Consider the following 20,143-nt stretch of genomic DNA (forward strand, 5'->3'; position numbering starts at 1 on the left):
TGTCAGAAATGTTGCAGTTGTGAACAGAAAGATATTGTACAAGTCACAGGACATATACCTTTAAATTAAGCAGGTTTTTGTCCATGATTTTTGGAAGTATTTTCACATTAAGAACACTCTTGAGCCTACTGTAAACTAAGAGCCTGGTAATTGCCACCTTCCTATGCCCCTCCACTCCTCTACCCTCTGACTTGTATGATTTTACCCCACAAAGTAGATTTTCTTTTGCACAAAGGCAGTACTACACCTCTGATGAAAAAGGAACTAAAAACCATTAAAATAGAAACTTGGCTTCTGAATCTTACAGATATATTTCAGTACCCTGGCTCTTGGGTTCTGATAATTTTCATCTCCTCTTATCTTACTAAAAGATAATCCATTTGCCTGCTCCAAGTTAATTTCACTGTAAATTGTTCAACAGTCCAATCTATGCAGCATTTCTATGGAGGAAACATAGCTGCTTTTTGTATTCCAAAAGAAGCCCATCTGGGTTCTGTGATTCTGTGAAAAACTCATGAGAATTCTCAGCTTGTGCACCATTTAAAAAACCCAGTAATTCAAGCACAAGGAGAAGTCGGGAGCAGAGGCACCAGGATGTATTGTTTGAGGTCTTACCCATTTGTTTTTGCAGCGTGTCCATCCCAGCTCCATCCCTGAGGGTGCTGATGGCAACTTTGCTCTCCACATGTTTCCAGTCACACCTGCACATTTCCTGCTCTGCTCCTTCCCTCTCCAAGTTCCTGTCTTGCGCTCCCTCAAGAGCAGGGACAATGGTGTTAGTGCTGAGCATAGATGTGCCACCTGCCAAACTCTCCATGATTTGACGTTCCTCACAGTGATACAATTAACATTATCAACAACCTGAAAGGGAAAAAGAAAAATCAATTACATTTTTTTAAAAAGCATCAGAAAAGATGAACACATTCAAGAGCTGTGCCTCTCCTTCAGGAGTTATTTTTAATTGTAATATGGATTAAAGAATTTTGCTATAGGCTTTTTTCAGAGGAAATGTTGTGTAACACCAAAATTTATCCCAGAAAAAGCTCCTGCAATGAGGTGGCATCATTGCTTTAGGAACAAAGCAACAGACTTGGCTAACAGAAACAATCCAAGGCCTGAAGTGAAATGTACTTGTGCCCACTACTAATTATTTGTTCTTGGCCAGCGATAAAGCAGAGCCTCCCGGGGATAACATCATTCACATCAACAGAGGAATTGCAGGGGAAAAACATCATTTTCTAAAGGTGACAAGAATGGAACAAGCACTGCATGCTGAATTCAAACAACAAAGAGAGTTTATATAAATTCAGCTAAAGAATGAATCCTCCACATGAACCCACTGTGCAGGAAGACAGGCAGCCAAAGATCCAAGTATTACTTTGCAGCAAAGCAGAAAAAAGAAGCCCTACTGAAGCTAGAGGCTGAGTCTGGCAGCAAGACTCCATTTGGCATGATCAGGAAGAAGGAATAGAAATGGCAGTAGAGCACAAGTGGCTGCAAGCTTCCCTGCAGTCCCTAAGGCAAGGCATCCTACAATGCCATTTCTTGGGCACAAGCTACTTGAGGGTCAGGAAGATGCAGCCAGACCACCAGCCAAACCACCTGCAAAGGATGTGACTCAAGGAGCCAGAACATGCCCACTTATATTTACACCCTTTTCCTCAGTGGGCTTTCACATGTGTCTAAATGATTTCACAAAGGCACAGGATAGATTTTGCTTTAGTCCTGTCATTTGGATTAAATCTGAATTCCTCTGTGTTTACTCCAGCCATACTCCATTAACGAGCTACATTCATGATGAGTGTCCAAGGTTGCAGTCTTTGGGAAAATTCATCTCATTTGTTTTCCAACAGAAATTGGTTAAATCTGAAGCTGTAGATGAAAGATGCTCTTCTGCTCTGCTAAAGCCTCAGACCAGTGCCTGGTCACCTAGGATCCACTTATGATCTGCCTTTACTCTGGTCGAGAAATGTCCCACTTCTCCATCTGCCATGCAATGGGGTGTCCCAAAGCACATGGTTCTGGCTTTTTTCTTCACAACCCTGCCTTCCAACACTTCTTGCCCTCCAAGCTTCACCTCATAGATCCCTAACCTTGAGCAAACCAAGTACCAACATGAGCAGCACAGCAGCTGCCAGCAGCCTGCCAGGGTAAGCAGGTACATGGGAAAAGGCAGGATCTGTCTGCACTTTCCTACTCCTTTACAGTCATTGAAACCTTTGCCCCAAATGAGCACTTCTTGAAAAAACAGTGAACTATATATAGACCTAGGCAAGTTATGCAATTATAGAAAATTAATGAGGTATAGTTACAGGTTGGATGACCAGCTCAGAGAATTAAATCATAACCAGATCTACCACAAGTTAATGAAGTATGAAGAAATCTAGGCTGGATTTTGCTTTAATGTTTTCATTGTCCCATTTTGCCATTTATTCAAAAGTACCTATCAGAGTGCTGAAGCTGAATTTCAAAAGATGCTTTTGGTGCTGCATCACAGTTCTCTATGTAAAGCTATGTGTAAAAATTCATATACTCACCTACAAAACAGAGGTGGTAACTCAAACACAAGTAATTTTTTTCCCTTCTCTCACAAAAAAACATTTGAATTATCATATTTGCTTGACACTGAAAAACTGCCTATCAGACTTGATGACCTAGTTATAAATGATTAAAAATACAGGCCTGCCAAGGCCAAGCTCACTTTGCCAGGGATCTGTTTTTCCATTTATATAGCTGATCTTTTCCTTGAACTAATGAGAGTAGCTAACACCATTCTTTTCATTACTGTACCAGGACTACATGAAATGCATTCCGATTTTCTCACTTAGAAATGAAATACTTTTCTGCCTATATTTTGTAAATATTAGTATGTCCTGTTGATGAAGATGTAAATATTTTGGTAGTAACGATACTTTGGTTCCTAAGGAGGTTGTTTAAATGACATTGTTCTATGAATCCAAAGCCAGTTGTTATTTTTAGATCAGGATTACTCTTAATCCCAGAAATGAAATTCAGCGTTCAGATTTTTCATTTTTTTTTTTCCCACAAGCTCCTATCCACAAGCAAAAATATCATCCTGCACAAAAGTTAGGAAGAAAACATACTCTGACTGGAATTATTAGAATTCAGCTGAATTGGAGAAGAGATACTGATAAAATTTTTCATCACTTCTGCATCAGCTTCTGTGGGTAAGAGTAGCATATATGCAGGTCTGTGAATGAACTTGGAAACCTTGGTGCTACAAGAGCAAGTAGAACATCTGAACAAATCAAAATGGATATAATCTGTTTGAGAAGATTCAGTCATAGAGCCTAAGCCAAGGGGGAAAAATCAGAATGATTGAAAGAAGAGTAAAACAGGTATGTCCATATGTATATTTTCTCTGGGTTCTTCCAAGATGCACAGAAGAAAAACTCAAACCTCAAACATTTTTAGCAGTCATGTTCTCCTCTACAGATTTCTTTTCCATTTTTGCCGTTTGCCTTACCACCAAATGTCAACCCATGTGGCTTTGTGTAAGTACTGAGAACAAAATAGTAAACTTTCCCATAACTAGGCCCTTGTCTACCTAGGCCCTTTTGAATGTTTACCTGGCACCTAAATGTATCCTAACTGACACAAATTTGGTCCCAAGCGACAAAGAATTCATAGAAATTTACATTAAATCCCTGTACTTTTATCATTTGCCTTTAACTATCATGTAAGTACCCCAAGACACATAAGCAAAGCTAGAGTATAATTATCCTATTTATTATGCTGATGCTTTCTCAATTATTAAATTGTTCCACCACAAATTAAAGCAGATTAAATGGCAGAGAAACATTCATCTAGTATAAAACAGCTTTAGAGAGTACTAAACCTCACTGCTTGAGTCCCTCTCATTATTACAGATTTCTTCATAAACCTATGATGCTAGCAAGTATAATGGTAAATTAGCAACTAAGCATTTGTTGATAGCAACAAATACAAGATTAAGATCTTCAAGAAAATAACTTTAGTGAGATCTAAACATCTCCTAAAGCAAAGATCTTCTTCTAGAGTAAAGATCACTCACCATATAAATTTTGTCATCTCTAACTAGTTCTTGCAATCTACATTTATGTGTAGACTATGCGTGCTGACTATGCATTTTATTTATAATTTAGAAACAACCCTATTTTTCTCATGCTTTTTGAGGTATTTTTGCACCAAAAAATCATATTTGGTGCAGGATGTTGGCCATAAAACTTACTGATCATCCTTTTCTTCTGAACGCAGAGCCAACCTCTACTCAAAAGCCATGCACCCAAGATGTGGCTGTCCGCACTGCTGAGGGGGAGGCTCAGTTTCTGAGGCAGCAGAGGGAGCAGCAGCAGATGCTGGACAGCTCAACACCGTGGGTGGTCCTGGGTGCTCTGGTGTCCTCCCTGCCCATGGCCCAATCTCCCTGGGCACTGGGAACGTGTCCAAGGGCTCTGCGTGCTGCCCCACACCCTGTCCAGGCTTGTGAGGCTCAGAAGGTCACTGCACCTTCCCTGTCCCTTCTCAGGGCACAGCAGGCAGGAAGGGACAGTATCCAACAGCTTTTGGACATCAGGGGGAAATGAGACACTATTTTTCCTTCTGGAAGTTAACCAGAATAATTCCTTTATCGTGCCTTTCTGTGTGTTGTTGTTTCCTTTTTGCTCAGTGTTTTCAAAGCCCAGCTAATCAGAAGAAAAACATATAGCTTGAGATTTTCCATGTAGGCTGAGGGTTGTTTTTCCTCCCCTGCCTTTTTTTATTATTTTAAGATGTGTTGTGGATGACAGGAACACCAATTCATTCCCATTTAAAGGGTGTTGAAGGAGAAAACCAAGAACATTCACTGAACCAGATTCTCTTTCTCCTTCTAAAGATATATTTCTGAGACTAGGACCTGGTATACAAAAATGGGCTTTATTCAAACTAGCTGCCTAACACCTGCATGCAATACAATATTTTTTTCATTCATCATCTTCCTTCTAGGAGCCCCAGAAAAATGTACTAATGACTTACTAAGGACCTTTCTTGCAACTGTACTACATTAAATTAATCTAGGTCATTTTCCCAAACTGATGCTAGAGTAGTTATTTTATCCCTTCCTTCCAGTTCCAACTAACATTTCACATCTTCTGTGTTAAACTACAAACATCTTAAAGCCAAGATCATTACAAACCTTTTCCTTAGAGAGTAAATCACAGATTTGATCTCTACGAAATTCAGTCACAGGTATGAATGTAAGAAAAAAAAAATCCATATTAGGTTCTGTATAGGCAGCAATTTTTATGTATTCCACATAAAGGTAAGCAAATCTATAATCGGCTAAACAAACTTAGGAATCTGAGTGCTTTCCAAAAATGGAAGATTGACTCCTTTATCGCAGAAGTAACTTGAGTTTGGTTAGCAATTCTCAGTAAACAATGTTGCAATAGGTATCATTGTTCCCAGCTGGTCTACAAACAAAACAGCCCTAGCAAGCTTCAGAGATCCAATAGATACATTTAAAAGCTTTAGCCCTCTCTATGATTAATTTTCTCTATATCTCAGTAGCACTGAAATATATTTTCCATCCTCAACACAGCTCTAAAAGCACCATACATGCAAAATTTCCAAGTTTATATATGGAAAACTGGAGGAAAAAAAATCCACAATCTCATAACTGCTTAAAAATAAGCATAAACTCTAGAGATGCTTTAAAATAAAAATCAGATCACTGTTAGAAAACTATAAAAGGCATCTATGAATCTCAGTGCTTCATTCTGAGTGCTAGATATGACAGAACTTGGCCTGTGGCAGATAATGCAGAGAAATAAAGCAAGAGCTGTTGCTACTGAATTGCAGCCCAGCTGACAGCACACTACCTAGAAGAGGGAAACAGAGCAGCACAGAAAATCCCAGCAGGTTCTCATAACTGTGACAGATCACATTTACACATATTTTCCAGTGATTTCATTATGGGCAAACTAAAGAACAGAACACTACTGAAATTACCCATTTAACTGGCTGCAATTCCAACACATTGACAATAACATAGTCAAATACGAGACCACAAGTACCTAAAGCAGAGCAAAAGAGGGAGATGTAGACACAGAGCCCAGGGCCTTCCCCTACCTTTTCAAGGTCTGATCCACTGTACCATGCTGGTAAAGAGCAGGCAGGTCCCTGCCTTCCTCAGCTCTGCTCAAAACTGACTCCAGCTCAGCTCTTCCTGTTTGACCTTCTTATCTTTCCTGTTGATTGCACAGCCTGGCTTGGATGTGACCAGCACACAAAGTTGTTTATTAACCAATACTGTTAATTCCAAAACTTTTTTTCTTTTTTTTAGAGAAAGAAACATTCCTGAGAAAGGAGTTGAGCTACTAAAGTTCATTATGCAAAGCAGAAATGTATCCAGTGTGCTGGAAGGTTCATTCACACACTCCAGCTTTTCATAGCAATTATTTATTGTGGCATTTTGCATTGGTGGTTAAAATCTCCAAGGGACACATCCAGGGCATTGTCTTAAAAAAGCATTGTTCAGAAAAAAGTTACAAACAATCCTTCAGATAAAGTACAGGACTTTGTCACCCTTTTGCTTTTGACTGCAAAATTAGATTTCTTGCTGTCATTACAGCTGCAAAAACACTGATGAAAAATTGTTTCACAAAAAATTTACACCAGTATGCTCAGGTTTAAATGCAGGAGTCTATTATTTAGCAGATCTATGCAGCATTAAATATCAGTTTGGGGAGTTGAGCAAGACTGTTTTGGAATGCACACAGAGTTTATTTTCTGTGTAACAAGACTGATCCATGTGCCATATCCTAAATGACCCACAAAAGCAGTGGGTTCAAGGTGATGGGCTGTCCCCACTGCGCTGCTGCCCTCCTACAGTTCTTATCAGCAGGAGTAGCAAAACCAGACCCTTCAGGTGCCCTTGAGACCTTAGTTATGACTCCTGCCAGCCCACCTCAAGGAACAAGCACTTGAGAGTTGTTTTTAAACATTAGAATCAGGTATTAATTATGTCATGCTCTCATTTACCCTACTTCATCCCATCACCCCACATAAACAGGACTTAGAAATGCTACTTCACGCTGATGGGGCAGTCTGTTCCTGCAGTGTGCTTGGGAACTCTCCATCTTCCCAGAAATTATGCATTTGGAAGGTACTCAACTAATTGTGTAAATCACAACCAACCAATCATCCCAGAGGGAATTAATTTGATATTGCACTATAATGCAGTACATAAAGCATACCACTTCAGGAGTAATTAATTTATGTAGTTACTGTGCCAACAGCATGAAATACCACATTTCTGTCACCACTTCACTGATTTTCCACGAGTTTCATAAATGTCTAACTCTTTTCATCACATTTATTTTATATGTCTATTTAAAGATAATATTTGGTTACATTTTATTACACCATTTCTTCACTGGTATTCCTCTTTTTTTATGTGATTCAAAATAGCTTTGGAAGAAAAGCTCAAAGAGTCATCTAAGCCTATATTTTTCCCAATAGATAATAATCTTTCAGTCCTTATTTCTGAATCCCAGTCATTGCAGAATCTACCACTGATTAGTATGTCCCTAAAATCTTAAAAGATACAACTAACTTTTATTTTAGAATACTGAAATTAGGAGAGATGAACTCACTTCAAGAAACACATACAAAAACAGCACCAACTGAACTCCAGGCTCCTTATCTCCCTTTTCTATACTATCTTAAAACAGTTTGGGTTAGAAGGGACCTTTAAAAGTTGTCCTAGCCAACTCCTCCCTGCAATCTTCAACTAGGTCAGAAATCTTCAGCTTCCTCTGTGATTTTACTCTGAAGCCATGCTGCATGGTATTTCATCACACCACAGCCAGTACTTCAATTCTTGGTGGTGTATATGGACATGTAGTTTAGGTGGAAAGAAGAAAAAAAAGGTTTCAATTTTAAGGTAATGACATCAAAAGTTGGCCCCGTATTTCCTGTTTTCTTGTTGGAACAGTACTTATGTGCATTACAAAACTTTAGGTGAATAACCTTATTGGACAGCTGCTCTCACAAAATAACTCCAGAGACCAATATATTGCAGCAAACAGGAAAAACCAGATGTAGCACAGATTGGTTTCCACGTTAGTAATCACGTCCCTTCTACATTCTAATTACTATGAATTGTGCTACCTGTTTCAGGTTTCCTTTTGCTAAAAATCAGGTGCAAAGTTGTTTCTTCTAGTCAATTCTTTAACTAATAAAATGACATGAAGACTTGATGGTCCTGTTTATGTTGAGTTGTCCCTGACTTCTTCAGAATAATTAAAATAAGCTAACAGGAGGCTGGGGAGGACATTGGGTGTTGATACAAAGCACTTCCTCTAATTGTCTCTCTCAAGCATTGCTTTTCATCATCCTGTTTGTCTGCCCTTCTGCAGCTGCATGTTTTTCTGACCACGTTTTCACTTCAGCAGCTTGTTTTAGGGAAAACAACACATTTTAATTTTAAGGCTGACTTATACCTTCCAGTATAACTATTATCCCATCACAGCTGGGGAGGAACAGTCCACTGCCAAAGGGACTAACTCTAACTTGTAAAAATATTGAGGCATAACTCATTTGATTATCCACTGAAATGCCAGTTTTAGGTGATAAGGGGTATTTCTACACATTTTACTAAGTTCCTGTCTGATTTCTTTTGTCCCAAGTCCAATATATATTAACAAGTATATTGTCCCTTGCTGGAACCCATCATAAAAATATCCTGTTTGTTCCATGTTTTGCTGACTCTGGTATTCTCCACTATTTACATCCAGCACAGCAAATTTGAAATCACACAAGATACTGACTGCTGTCTTGGCTAAATTACTCTCTGTTGGCTCCTCTTTCAACTAGTAATTGAGGTACACCCACTTAAAAGAAATGTAATATTATACAATCTGTATTGCAAAGTTAAAAAAAAAATCAATTGAACCCCTAGATGTGAAAAACATTCAGCTTGAAGTACTAACTCACAGTGGTGAAATTTTAACAAACTTACCCAATTATATTAATTCTAGCCAGATTATCAGCACGCATGGATATTAGCTGTGTTACATGCATGCTATGATTACACACAGCTTCCACAGAAATAGGTTTGGCCACATTTCCTTTTGTTTAGCATGTTATTTCTCCACAGCAACTGCATACAGAACTAGCTAAAGTGCTTTCTGCTGATCTCCTGTCATCTTTGCATCTGCCTGCTTGAAAACCAGATAGCTTTACTTTCCCCCAGGTCTTAAAAACACACCATCCCAGCTCCATAGCCAGGTTCAGAAAGGAAAAACACACTGTCACCCATCTGTAAGGAAATGCTGTCGCCTTCTAGTCTGCAGGAAAATGCTGAGTCAAAGCATCCAGCTGTGACAGCACTTCCACAGCTCCTGAGCTATTTACACAGCCCACCAAATAATGGCTGTTTGCTTAGAGTTACCCTGCTAATGGGAATATTAAATTTATATTAAATTACTATAGAATATTAAATTAATTGATCTTATATGAAATATAATGTTATGTTTATATTATTTAATATATATTATATTAATATATAATAATAATAAATTAAATCATTAAAATTCCAATAATAGATGTTACTCAGCTTGTTATTCCTGAGCACAAGAAGCGCCATGGTGCACACCTGACAGAGCTTCCTCCCAAGTTCAGCATCTCCCAAGTGCCACTGCTACTCTCTTGAGAACACTTTTATCTGCAGACCAAAAACCCAACACCCTCCTAACCAAGGAAGCCCATATTGAAATCTCAGCGGGCAAAAGGGGATGCAGCCATGATTGGATTCACAATCCCATCTCCCACAGCAGAAAAGGAGAAAACTTCTAGAAGAGTCTCATCAGCTCAGAATAAAAATTGTAATTATCACTTAGAATCACTAATCCTTAGATTAATCATTTCATTTCTTTACTTTATGGCTAAGCAGAATTTATTTTCTGCCCCATAGAAATAACAGCCTCCCAAATTAAGCACAAACTTTGGAGTCCTGTGCAGCACAGAAAACACATGAGTTCTCAATCACCCAAACCAAACGCCCTGAGAGTTTATAGTCACAAGCTTCAGCATAGGAAATGAGCTTTCCCTATTTTGCTTTCATCTTGCAAGTAGAATTAATTTCCTCTTATCTACTGGAATTAACAAACCACTTGGCAAATAAAGCCCCTAAAACATCCAAGTATAAAGAAAATAGGAAATATATGTTGACAGGGAAACAATAATACTGTTCATCTAAAACCTTCTAACTATTAAAAGGAGGGAGAAAAAAAATCAGTACTCCAGACAATTTACACTTAAACTCCCACAGAATGTCCTTTTTTTAAAAGGTTTGTTTTTCCCCTTGACAGGATAAATCCTCACCTTTCACAGCATTACAGGGGAATTGAAGAAAAAAACAGGTACTTCCTTTTATAATTAGGTGAAGGGATTTTTAATTAAAGGTTAACTATTTTCAGCTGCTTGAAGTTTGCAGGTAGTTTCCTTATTCTTAAGGAAACCTTCTTATAGGTAGCCAGCAAATAATTATATATCACAATCATATATTGAGTAGAGATTATTTATTGTTCTGCTCAAATGGATTTGATACCTCTTTTCCTTCAGAGGACTCTTTTCACAGGGTCACAGATCCATCAGGGTTGGAAGAAACCTTCAAGAACATCTAGTCCCACATTAAACATTTAGAAAAAGGCATCACTCAAGGCTTTTTCCTGGAATAAGATTTCTTGCTGAGGTTGTCACAGCTTTCCTGCTGTCCTTTAAAGCAGAGAAAACTATGTCAGTATATCTAAAACTGTTTATTCTGAGGAGTAGAGTAGAAAGCCACAGCTCCTTGATCTTAAAAAAGAAGGGGGAGGAGCAGCAGCAATGAATATTTAGTTCTGCTTCAATTCCTTCTCCCTTCCTAGGATTTGCATAAATGTGTACTATTTGAAATGTATTTTTATCTTTCTATGTACATATTCAACTCTTTTCTTTACTAGCATGCCAGAGCACTTCTGGGATGGATAAAAAGACTTTCAAGAAAGAAGTACTTACAATCCTTAACCACACACTGAAACACTTAATTTGCAGAACTGAAATTTTACCCATCTGTTTGGTGATTCTGCTTAGTGCTAAAAAGTGCAGGGCCATGGAAATTTATTTATAGGAGCTTGAATATATGTGGAATACAGATATCTCCTGAGCTAGTTTTGGCATTGAGAAAGTAAATTTTTACTTCCTTAGGCATTCAAAAATGGAGAAAAGATGTTTCAATATGGATTCAGTAGAAATGAAATCTTGCTTTTGGCTTTCCTAATGCTCTGTGGAAGAACACGCCTGAGGGAATATCTGGAAGACCAAAACCAATAGATAGCCATCAGGATAGAAACAATCACAGAATTTCAATTTATCATCCTATAAGCTCTGTTCCATTCACTAAGTGCGACTTGGTTTACTGTCAGTAGTTTTCCCTTTGACCGAGGCAGCCCAAAAATACTGTCTTCCTATAGTTTGGGATTACCATTTTCCAGCCACCAAAATGCCCACTGTAGAGAAAATCCTATAGTGATACTTCTAATTTCAACAAATTGTCTTCACATAGAACTAGCAAAAATTTGGAATTTTTCCAAATTAGTGCTGCCCTCTAGTTGAGACCCGAAGAAGGGTTTACTTGTCCATTTTTTGCAGCTTTATCTGTAGATCTAAGTTATAATTTCTAGTAACATCTTTCCTCTCACATTTATCTTTTTAGACCATTTGGCCACAGGTACCAGAACTAAATATATTAAAATGTGTTTATAAACATAAACGTAATAAGCACAACATTTTCTGCTTAAAGGCAGAAGTATGCTTGAGGTCATACTTCTTATAAGAAGAATAAAATCTTTAAAAGGTATAGTGCAACCCTCAGTCTTGAGAAATATGAGGAAATATTTCTATTTATCAGGGAAAATCTGAGACAGTGGAATTTTTGGCAATACAGACCTGAAAATCATGAAAACTCTAGCTGCTTCCTTTCCAGAATTTGGCCTTGGAACCATCTTTAAATTCCATTTATGGACTTTTGATTAAATCAACTGTACTTGCACTGGCAACCACAGACAATAGTGGTGTTAAGGTGTGAATGTGTGGGGGGATGGTATAGAAAGATTTCTAAGTTTATGAAGCTAAACACAAAAATTTTAATAAGCATAAACATATTTTGGACTCACTCCATTAAAAGTCCATTAATTACATTCAGTGATATTTTTTCCACTTTTTCCCACATTTGAAAAAAAATATTGTTTCCATTCCTTCTTTTTTTCCAGTTGACATCTGTGCATACATCATCCACAATCCCCATGTAAACTTTGGGTCCTCATGTAAGTGGGCTTGGTCCAGGCCATTTCACACAGACTGAGACCTTCCCCTAGCGAAGCCTGGAAAGCAACACTGATAGTCCAGGATGGCTTTGTTGGAGCTGAGGACACAGAGAGGAGCATCAGACACAGCTGCATTTTTCTAGGGCCTGATGTCTCAGGGATGTTCACTGCCAGAGTGGGCTGAAAGCTCCTGCAAACTGTCACACATCTTCCAGGCAAAGCCTCACTTACAGACAGTGCTACACGAGAATTTTATCACCTCAGAAGAGTTTATATTCTGCTGGCATGAGGCTGTGTTGTCTGGGGTTTTTTACATAAGGACAGTGTTAGCTATGCAGTGTAGGATATGGAATGGGAAATCAGCACACATCAGCCTGGGCTGCAAAACAGAGTTAAATTGAATCAGGGCCATGAATTGCAATATCATCTACTCCAAGGGAGAAGCTGCAGCTTCACATAAAGAGTGGTTTTCCAAGGAGTCACATTTGCAAGGGATCACAATATACTTAATAAGTATTAACCTCTCTGCAACTAAAATGACCTCATTATCCTTCTTGTTTACTACAGAGAGGACATTATTTACATGTTTCCTGATGTAAGTGTTGATATCAGTGGTTACACACACTGTGTGACATGGCACTGAAATCCTTGCAAGCTTCACCTGCCATTCCTAAACTAAAATTAAATTTTTGCCAATGTTTATTGCAAGTGTAGTGACTTTCATATTATTCATGCTTTGTTTTGGCTCTTCCCCAAACCCTTTGCATTTGTATTTCTGCCCATTTCATTGCTGTGACCTTGGAGTTTGTCATCCTTGTGTATGAATTCTATATGGATGCTCATCATTACCTGCTAGACTTCCTGCCACGTGCAGCAGCCTGCAATACCAAAATTTATTTGTTCTGACCAACTTTCCCAAAGCTGACTGCTGACATGAGAGAACAGTCTTTGATTGTCTCACTGTAACAAAGATTCCTTTCATCCTCAGCCATTGCTCCCTTTGATGTTATTTCACGCTTGCTGTTTTCAAAGTTTGCCTGGGAGTTTTATTTGACCTACTGATCATAATGCATTTAGGTTTGTAATGGGTAATGGATATCTAAGTTATAGCTGCTGATGCAGGGTTTATATTCTTCCCATGGTGTGAGAGGAGCTTTGTATAAAAGTTATTGCTGACATCTTCATAGTGCAACTCAGACATCTTAATATAGTGCCATGTTATTATTTCATTACTGCTGCTTCACACTAATTCATTATTTATAAACACGTGTGCTTCTGCCTCAGTGAGTAGCTGGAAATTTATTCCCATACCCAGAATCTCATTTTAAGATCCCAGTTTGTTACTCTTCTGGAACTTCAAGATTGCCTTATATTTTATTTACTACCAGTGTCACTCCAATTCAGCAAACAGAGTAAGGTGGTGGAGAGGTAACTGCTGTCACTGGTTGCAAACGCAAGGATGGCTTATTTTGGCAACTGCCCCAGTACGAGTAGTTCTGTGATATTGTAATTTTAATGTCAAAAAGCTCATACCTCAATATGGAATTAGTCATAAAATTACAGAAGTTCAAGTCTAGTTACTGTAACCCAAGCAAAGTAGCCCAGCCCTGAATTCCTAAGAGATATATGACACCAGAAAAATAAAAGTAGGAATGTTTTTAACACAGAGATGTTTAGGGAACTTTCGTCACACAAAAGAGAATCAGTAAAAAACAAAAGAGGGGTCATGATAGCATGTAATTTCAGGTTCTTAATATTCTGTGATACAAAAGAATTTCTATTTTTGAATTAATAGGAAAATGACATATTTCTGTAAATTTATAGAACACGATTGAAGGATAATCTGTCATTTAAAACATAAGCATTTAAAAATACATTACTGTAAATTGCAAGATTTCTTTTGTCTTCCAGAAGATTTAACACCTGTCAAAAGACAGCAGCTTAGATTAGACAGCAGTTTAGATTGAAAATCAGCCTATAAAGTAGATCTCAGGTTAAAAGGTAAAAATTACCGTAGATTCTTAGGAGCTTAAATTCAGTTTTCAGGACTATACAATAGAACTTAATGGCATGAAATACAGATCTGTACAGTAAGATTCACAAAAGCAAGTCTAATTTATGCAATTTTTTCTGATTTTTTTTTCCATGACATATCTATTTAGGACAACTTCAGAAGGGTTTCAAAACTAATAGCATAGCTGGCACAAAGTACTTGCTCTTTTAAGTTTCACTCCAAGTTGGTATTTGACCTGAAAATCTCGTGATACTTTATCAGCTTTGAACATAAAGCCAAGGGAAAATTTAACCAGGTTAAGCAGCTGCTTGGATTTGTAGTTTTCTATAGTCTGGATTAGCATGTAAAACACTTCTGGCAAGTGGATGACTAATGGCTTTTTCACTGTTTTTTTTGTTTTGTTTTGTTTTGCTTTGTTTGTTTGTTGTTGAACATTGGTTGTTTGGTTTGTTTATTTGTGTTGGTTTGTTTTGTTGGGGTTTTTTGGAAGACATAAACGTTCTGCTTCATTCCCAGTGCAGAAGTTTTAGTTCCTCTCTCTCTCTTGCTAGACCCTCCGTCACTGAGGTACTTTTAAAATATGACCCCTCTCATATGGCAATGACCTAAAAAACTTTCAGACAAATAATCAAATAAAAGTTAATAATCTTATTGTCCTGGAAGACCATGACCACCCTGAAGTTGGAAATTTCAGAAATATTAGAAACAATCTTTTTTTCTTGCTTCAGCTGGACCTTTTTTAATGCAAGACACACAATATTGAATTGTTTCTTTACATTTACAGTGCTCATTCTTTTTTTTTTTCTTTACATCAAAACATATTCCCTTACCCCAGGGAAGATACATAAATATATATTCCCTTATGTGAGGATGCATTTCTGATAACTGGGATGGTTACAAATTCAGTAGATAGTGAAGATTTTATTTTCCTGATACAGCTAATACAATAGAGCAAGACACAAAGATGTACTTAAGAAAGACATAGAGCTTAAATGCATATGGACAGAAAAATGTAAAGTTCTTCCATAAAATTATCCAAATAATACTGCTGGAGATTTTTTAGAAAACACTTCTATGCTAGAAAGTGCATTTGTCTAGCACAGCATTTTTCAAGCATTTTCAAAATCAATGCTCTTAGAAGAATTAAGGATGACACTGAGGATGTGAAGGAAGAGACGGGATCATCAGATTTGTCAGGTGCCAACTGAATTCCCAGTAATGACAGAAGTGGTGCAAAGTGCTGACAGGTCAAAGGCTGACTTTTCAGTCTTCTTCACTGCAGCTGAACAAGCTGATTGCTTTCAAAAATGAAAATCAAGAGATGACTGCCCACTAGCCTGAGATTGGTAACAAGAGGCTGAATATTACAGTGCTCCAAAGAGTGTATCTGCCCATTCTCAGGACAGATCATTGTCCGTAAAGATTTGAGCTATTTATTCTGTGACTTGGTGCTCAGTTTAAATTGTTTAGTATAAGCCTTCTTGGTAACCCTTTCTGGATGGTTTCACTTTGACTGTGAAATTAACAATTTCACCACACTTTTGCTATCAACCCTTTCCAGGTCAGCTTATCATAGAAGAAGACAATTTTTTTTCTGGAGAGCAAGGATAACATCAAATTCAACAGAATTCAGAATAAACTCTGGCAACTATTTTTGCCACAGACCACTCATCCACTGAACTGTGACCTCTTCCCAAGTAATGCTTGTGTCATCCGTGTCATCCATGATACTGAACTACCTCCAAAAGTCATTGAAGCAGGGTTTCTTCTGGATAAGCTTGGGAAATGTCTTTTTTAGACTTTTCAAGTGCTGATTACTCCCTTATTCACTGGTTGGAGTAAGGGGATCTTATCAGAAGCAGACCATGATTTTTCTAGGGGTTCACAGGAGCTTTTAATCAAGCTTGTGGCAGGTGGCATCACCCTAAACAAGGCGAAATTTGAAACCCATGGCTTGTTTCTCAGTGTTTCCTAAGATCTGGCTCTGTGAGGGCACTTTGAGCATTTGTGTAGTAACCTTGACCTTTAAGTTGTCTCTGTGACTTGTAGGAAAATTTTCCAAAACCTCTTGTGGCCCTGGGGTTCCCACTGCAATGAATTATGAAAGGCTTTAGCATACATTCTCCTTTTGCCACCCAGCAGAAGGGTCAAACTGTGTTTTAGCAGCCTTCAAGCCCAAGGCTGTTTCCTCTTCATTACCTCCAATATGGATTGTACACCCACCACATCCAAGACAAGAGTTCTGTCAAATTTAGCTTTTAAAGCAACACTTATGCATAGCCACAGGGTTACTAACATCAGTCAGAGATTGCCTTGAACTTATGATGATTATTATATGCAAAGACACTTCATAATTAAAACCAAAGTTGGTAATCAAACAACAAAACTCCAGAACAAATGACAGAAAGTGACAGCAGCATGGTACTGAAGTTGCAAGTCACCCATTTTAAGGAATGACTAACTAGAGTAGGAGTGAAGGGTGGAATCTGATGGAGCAGTGTAAACTCATAAGTGGCACAGAGAAAGTGAAAGGGAAATGTATGCTTGCTATCTCTTCAAGAATGAGCAGGTATAATGTAAAAATAGCAAACAGCAGGTTCAAAACAACAGCAGATAGTTCTTCACAACAGACAGTTCAGCTGTGAAATTCCCTGTACAGGAGGCTGTAGTTGTCTGAGGGGTGCCTGGGTTCCAGCTACAACTGGACAAGACAACAGAAGAAAATCCACAGAAGGTTCTTCTAAACAAAGAATACACATCTGGCTCAGGAAATCCATCAGCAGATACCTGCTGATGGTGGCTGTCAGGAATGGGATGTTACTTGTTTGGATTGTCTGATCCTGTGGCTGTTCAGATTGCAGGTGACAACATCTGGACATAATCACTGCCATTCTTCCTGATGGCAGTGATTATGTCCAGAGGTTCCCCATGCTCAGCAGACAAATGTCATGAGAGCCATAAGGTACTGCCGTTCTTACACAGGGCTAAGGACCACGATTCTCTATCAAAGTGTGATGTGTAAGCACTGCTACAGAGCTCATCTCTTCAGTTTCAGGTGGAGGCTGGGAAAGCTGTGTAGGTTTTGTGCTTACAACTGTTTAATTGAGTTATAACTTTTAGGCAACTGTCAGTGGAACAGAGCAGACTGATATTAATGCAAAGTAAATCTTCACATCCCTATTTCCTCATGCTGTTACTGTAACCCCAAGCTGCCCTGAGCACAGTCTGAAATCAGCGTCAGAGCAGCTGTGCAGTACAGCACGCTTATGCAACCACGCTGGCTGCTATTGTATTTGTTAACACAGATGTTTGTTTCTTAAAAAAAACATCCCATCAATTCTCACAGAAATAAAACAGATTTTCAGATAGATGAAATACTGAATAAATCGGTATTTAATAAACAAATGGCTTTAATAGTAATTGTGTGCGGTTGTACTTTCAAATCCAAAGGATCAGTGAAAGTTCACCTGCTCCAGAAAGCATTGCTTTACCCTGCTGAACGCCCAGACCTGCTGCCAACACCTTACGTGCAGTGCAGCGCTGCCCGGGAGTCCGGGCTGCGCTGGGGAACAGGGCAAGCATCCTCATGGTCACTGCCGGGCGCTTCGGGGACATCCCGGAGCACCTGCGCACCTCACGGCTTTGCCCGGCCATCGTACGAGCCCAGCACCAGCGGGACAGGAAAATGCAGAGGGAGATCTCAGCCGCAGGGCGAGGGAGGCCGGGCGGAGCGGTGCCGGCCGGCAGGTGGGAGCGGCTGAGGCTCGGGCCGAGACCCGGGGAGAAGTTTCTGCGGGGCGGGGGTGCTGCAGTAGCTCTGCCCGCAGCAGCGGCGGGGCCGGAGCCGCAGCAAGGCACGGAGGGGGATGTAGTCCGCGGGGCTGCCTACACTTCCCAAGGTGCCGCCGTGTCATACTGAGCTGCTCTGAGCCGAGCTGAGCTGGGCCGTGCCGAGCCGAGCTGAGCCGAGCCGGGACTGCGGGTGCCGGCACCTGGCGGCGGGGGCGGAGCGCGGCGCGGCCCCGCTGCGCGGCAGGCGGGGACGGAGCCGGAGCCGGAGCCGCCCGCGGGGCGCGGTGACGGCGGTGGCGGCGGCAGCGGGAGCGCCATGAGCACCGGCACAGGTAGGCGGGCGCGGGGGGCGGCCGGGACCCCCTGGGGCATCTTTGCCGCTGCCCAGCTCGGGTCCGTCTCGTTGCAGCGCGGGGTGCGGGCAGCGGCAGCTGGATAAAAATTGCTCACCTAAAGCCACCCGAAAATACGAGAATCTGTATGTGCGCCTGTGGCGGGGGGAGCTGCCGCAGCCGCGGGCGCTGCCGGAGCCTCGGGCGCTGTCGGGCGGGAGGGGCTGCGGACCCAGCGCGGGGCTCCGGCAGAGCCGCCCCCGCCCCGGGCGTCCCCCACAGCCCCGGCCCGCAGCCCTGGACATTCCCGCGGCCCCCGGCGTTCCCCGCAGACCCGGCCGGAGCCCTCACGACGGGCTGGAGCGGCCGCGGCCGGGCCGCCCCGGCTCCATCCCTGCCGGTGCCCAGCGGCTCGGGCGTCTCGGCGCGGCCCCGCAGCCGAGGTGCGGTGCGGGCGGCGTCAGCTGGTGCCCCGGCATCCCGGGTGGGAACACACAGCTTTTCAGACGGGGATATTTGGGTTAAAAACCGGCCTTTTTTGCTGGGTGAGATATTGTGGCGGTAGAGAAGGTGGATGTCAGGGATGTGCCACGGAGCCCAAACTAGGATTGCCGCCCGGAGGAATCCAGTTGCCCAGGGCAATACAAAACTAATTTATCCTGTGATACATGCAGGATTTGAGAACTGACTTGGAACTGTATTTTTTAGCGATTCAGCATTCATCTGCGTTGAGTGTCGGCGGGGGGTGGTTACTTCAGAGCACAGTCGATTGCAAAATATTACAGTCCTTAAGGCAAATGCAGGGTTGTGCACAGAGGAGAGGGAACTGTGGGAGGTGGTTGTGTATTTCGTTTGTGAGGGTAACTGTAGTGCTAAATATACGCTCTACCACAACAACAGGGAGAGGCTGAATAGCTACAATTATGTGGTGACTCTGTATGTCAACATGCTTAATCATACCACATCCTCGCAGCGAGCCAAAGGGGAGCCTGCTGCAGGCAGAGAGGAGAACGAGCTCCCGGTTAGGACAGTGAGTGCAGGCACCTGCTGCAGATTGCAGCTGAAAGCCGAGTCTGGCATTTCCTCGTGTTTGTTGATGGTGTAAGTGCTTTCGTGTGTGCTGATTGTCCACGTCCTGACGTGGTCTGTGGGTGAAACACGGACTTCCAGCATGCTGGTCTTCTCTCTGGAAGTGCCCAGGCCAAGGCAGGTGTGCAGGTGAGAGCAAGGCATGTGTTGCAGGGTGTTTGAACTACAATAGAAATCCCCAGTCTGTTTCCTGCCTTTAAAGAGCATCGGGATAATTAACAAGGATGGTAACATCTCCTTTGGCAATGGTGAAATGCTGGTATGGAATCCTCTCCTTGGTCGCCTGGCTGTGTGTAACGTTGAACTGAAGAACATGAAACACTGAGAAATGTTAAAATTCTATTGTGGTAGAACTGAGCCTGGTAGAGGAAATACTAGAGTGCAAATTTTTCTCTCTATAATATTTTAAATGTCAGTTAAATATATTCTGAAGTTATTAGCCCAGTAGAAAAGTTAGTGCAGAAGAGACTTGACACAATTCTATCTCAGTAATTGCTCCAAACACGGTGTAAATTAAATAGCAAAAAAGAACAGTGCCAAGATAAAAATAACATCCTGGGAAAAAA

At 40.7% G+C, this 20,143-nt stretch overlaps 2 protein-coding genes across 5 annotated transcripts in view; one reads left to right on the forward strand and one right to left on the reverse strand.

Annotated features, from left to right (window-relative positions):
* Nucleotides 1-9,133, reverse strand: part of SH3TC1 (SH3 domain and tetratricopeptide repeats 1) — a 31,307-nt gene extending 22,174 nt beyond the window's left edge. For 2 of the 4 annotated variants that reach the window (XR_010440142.1, XM_064712401.1), the window contains exons 1-3: nucleotides 9,005-9,133; nucleotides 6,112-6,246; nucleotides 616-861 (exon numbers count right to left, since the gene is read on the reverse strand). Coding sequence is in view for 3 of the 4 variants with exons in the window: in XM_064712401.1 (XP_064568471.1) it covers nucleotides 616-817 (202 nt within the window). In the remaining variant the exon portion in view is untranslated. The remainder of the gene's footprint in view (nucleotides 1-615; nucleotides 862-6,111; nucleotides 6,247-9,004) is intronic. The other 2 variants (XM_064712397.1, XM_064712398.1) reach the window with 2 other exon arrangements.
* Nucleotides 9,134-18,287: 9,154 nt separating this feature from the next.
* The window catches only part of ABLIM2 (actin binding LIM protein family member 2), a 129,258-nt gene continuing 127,402 nt past the window's right edge, over nucleotides 18,288-20,143 (forward strand). Inside the window, exon 1 of the mRNA XM_064711712.1 lies at nucleotides 18,288-18,488. Within this exon, the coding sequence (XP_064567782.1) occupies nucleotides 18,473-18,488 (16 nt within the window). The 5' untranslated portion in view covers nucleotides 18,288-18,472. The remainder of the gene's footprint in view (nucleotides 18,489-20,143) is intronic.

This window comes from Zonotrichia leucophrys, chromosome 4, assembly GCF_028769735.1.
Source record: "Zonotrichia leucophrys gambelii isolate GWCS_2022_RI chromosome 4, RI_Zleu_2.0, whole genome shotgun sequence".
NCBI classification, from domain to species: domain Eukaryota; kingdom Metazoa; phylum Chordata; class Aves; order Passeriformes; family Passerellidae; genus Zonotrichia; species Zonotrichia leucophrys.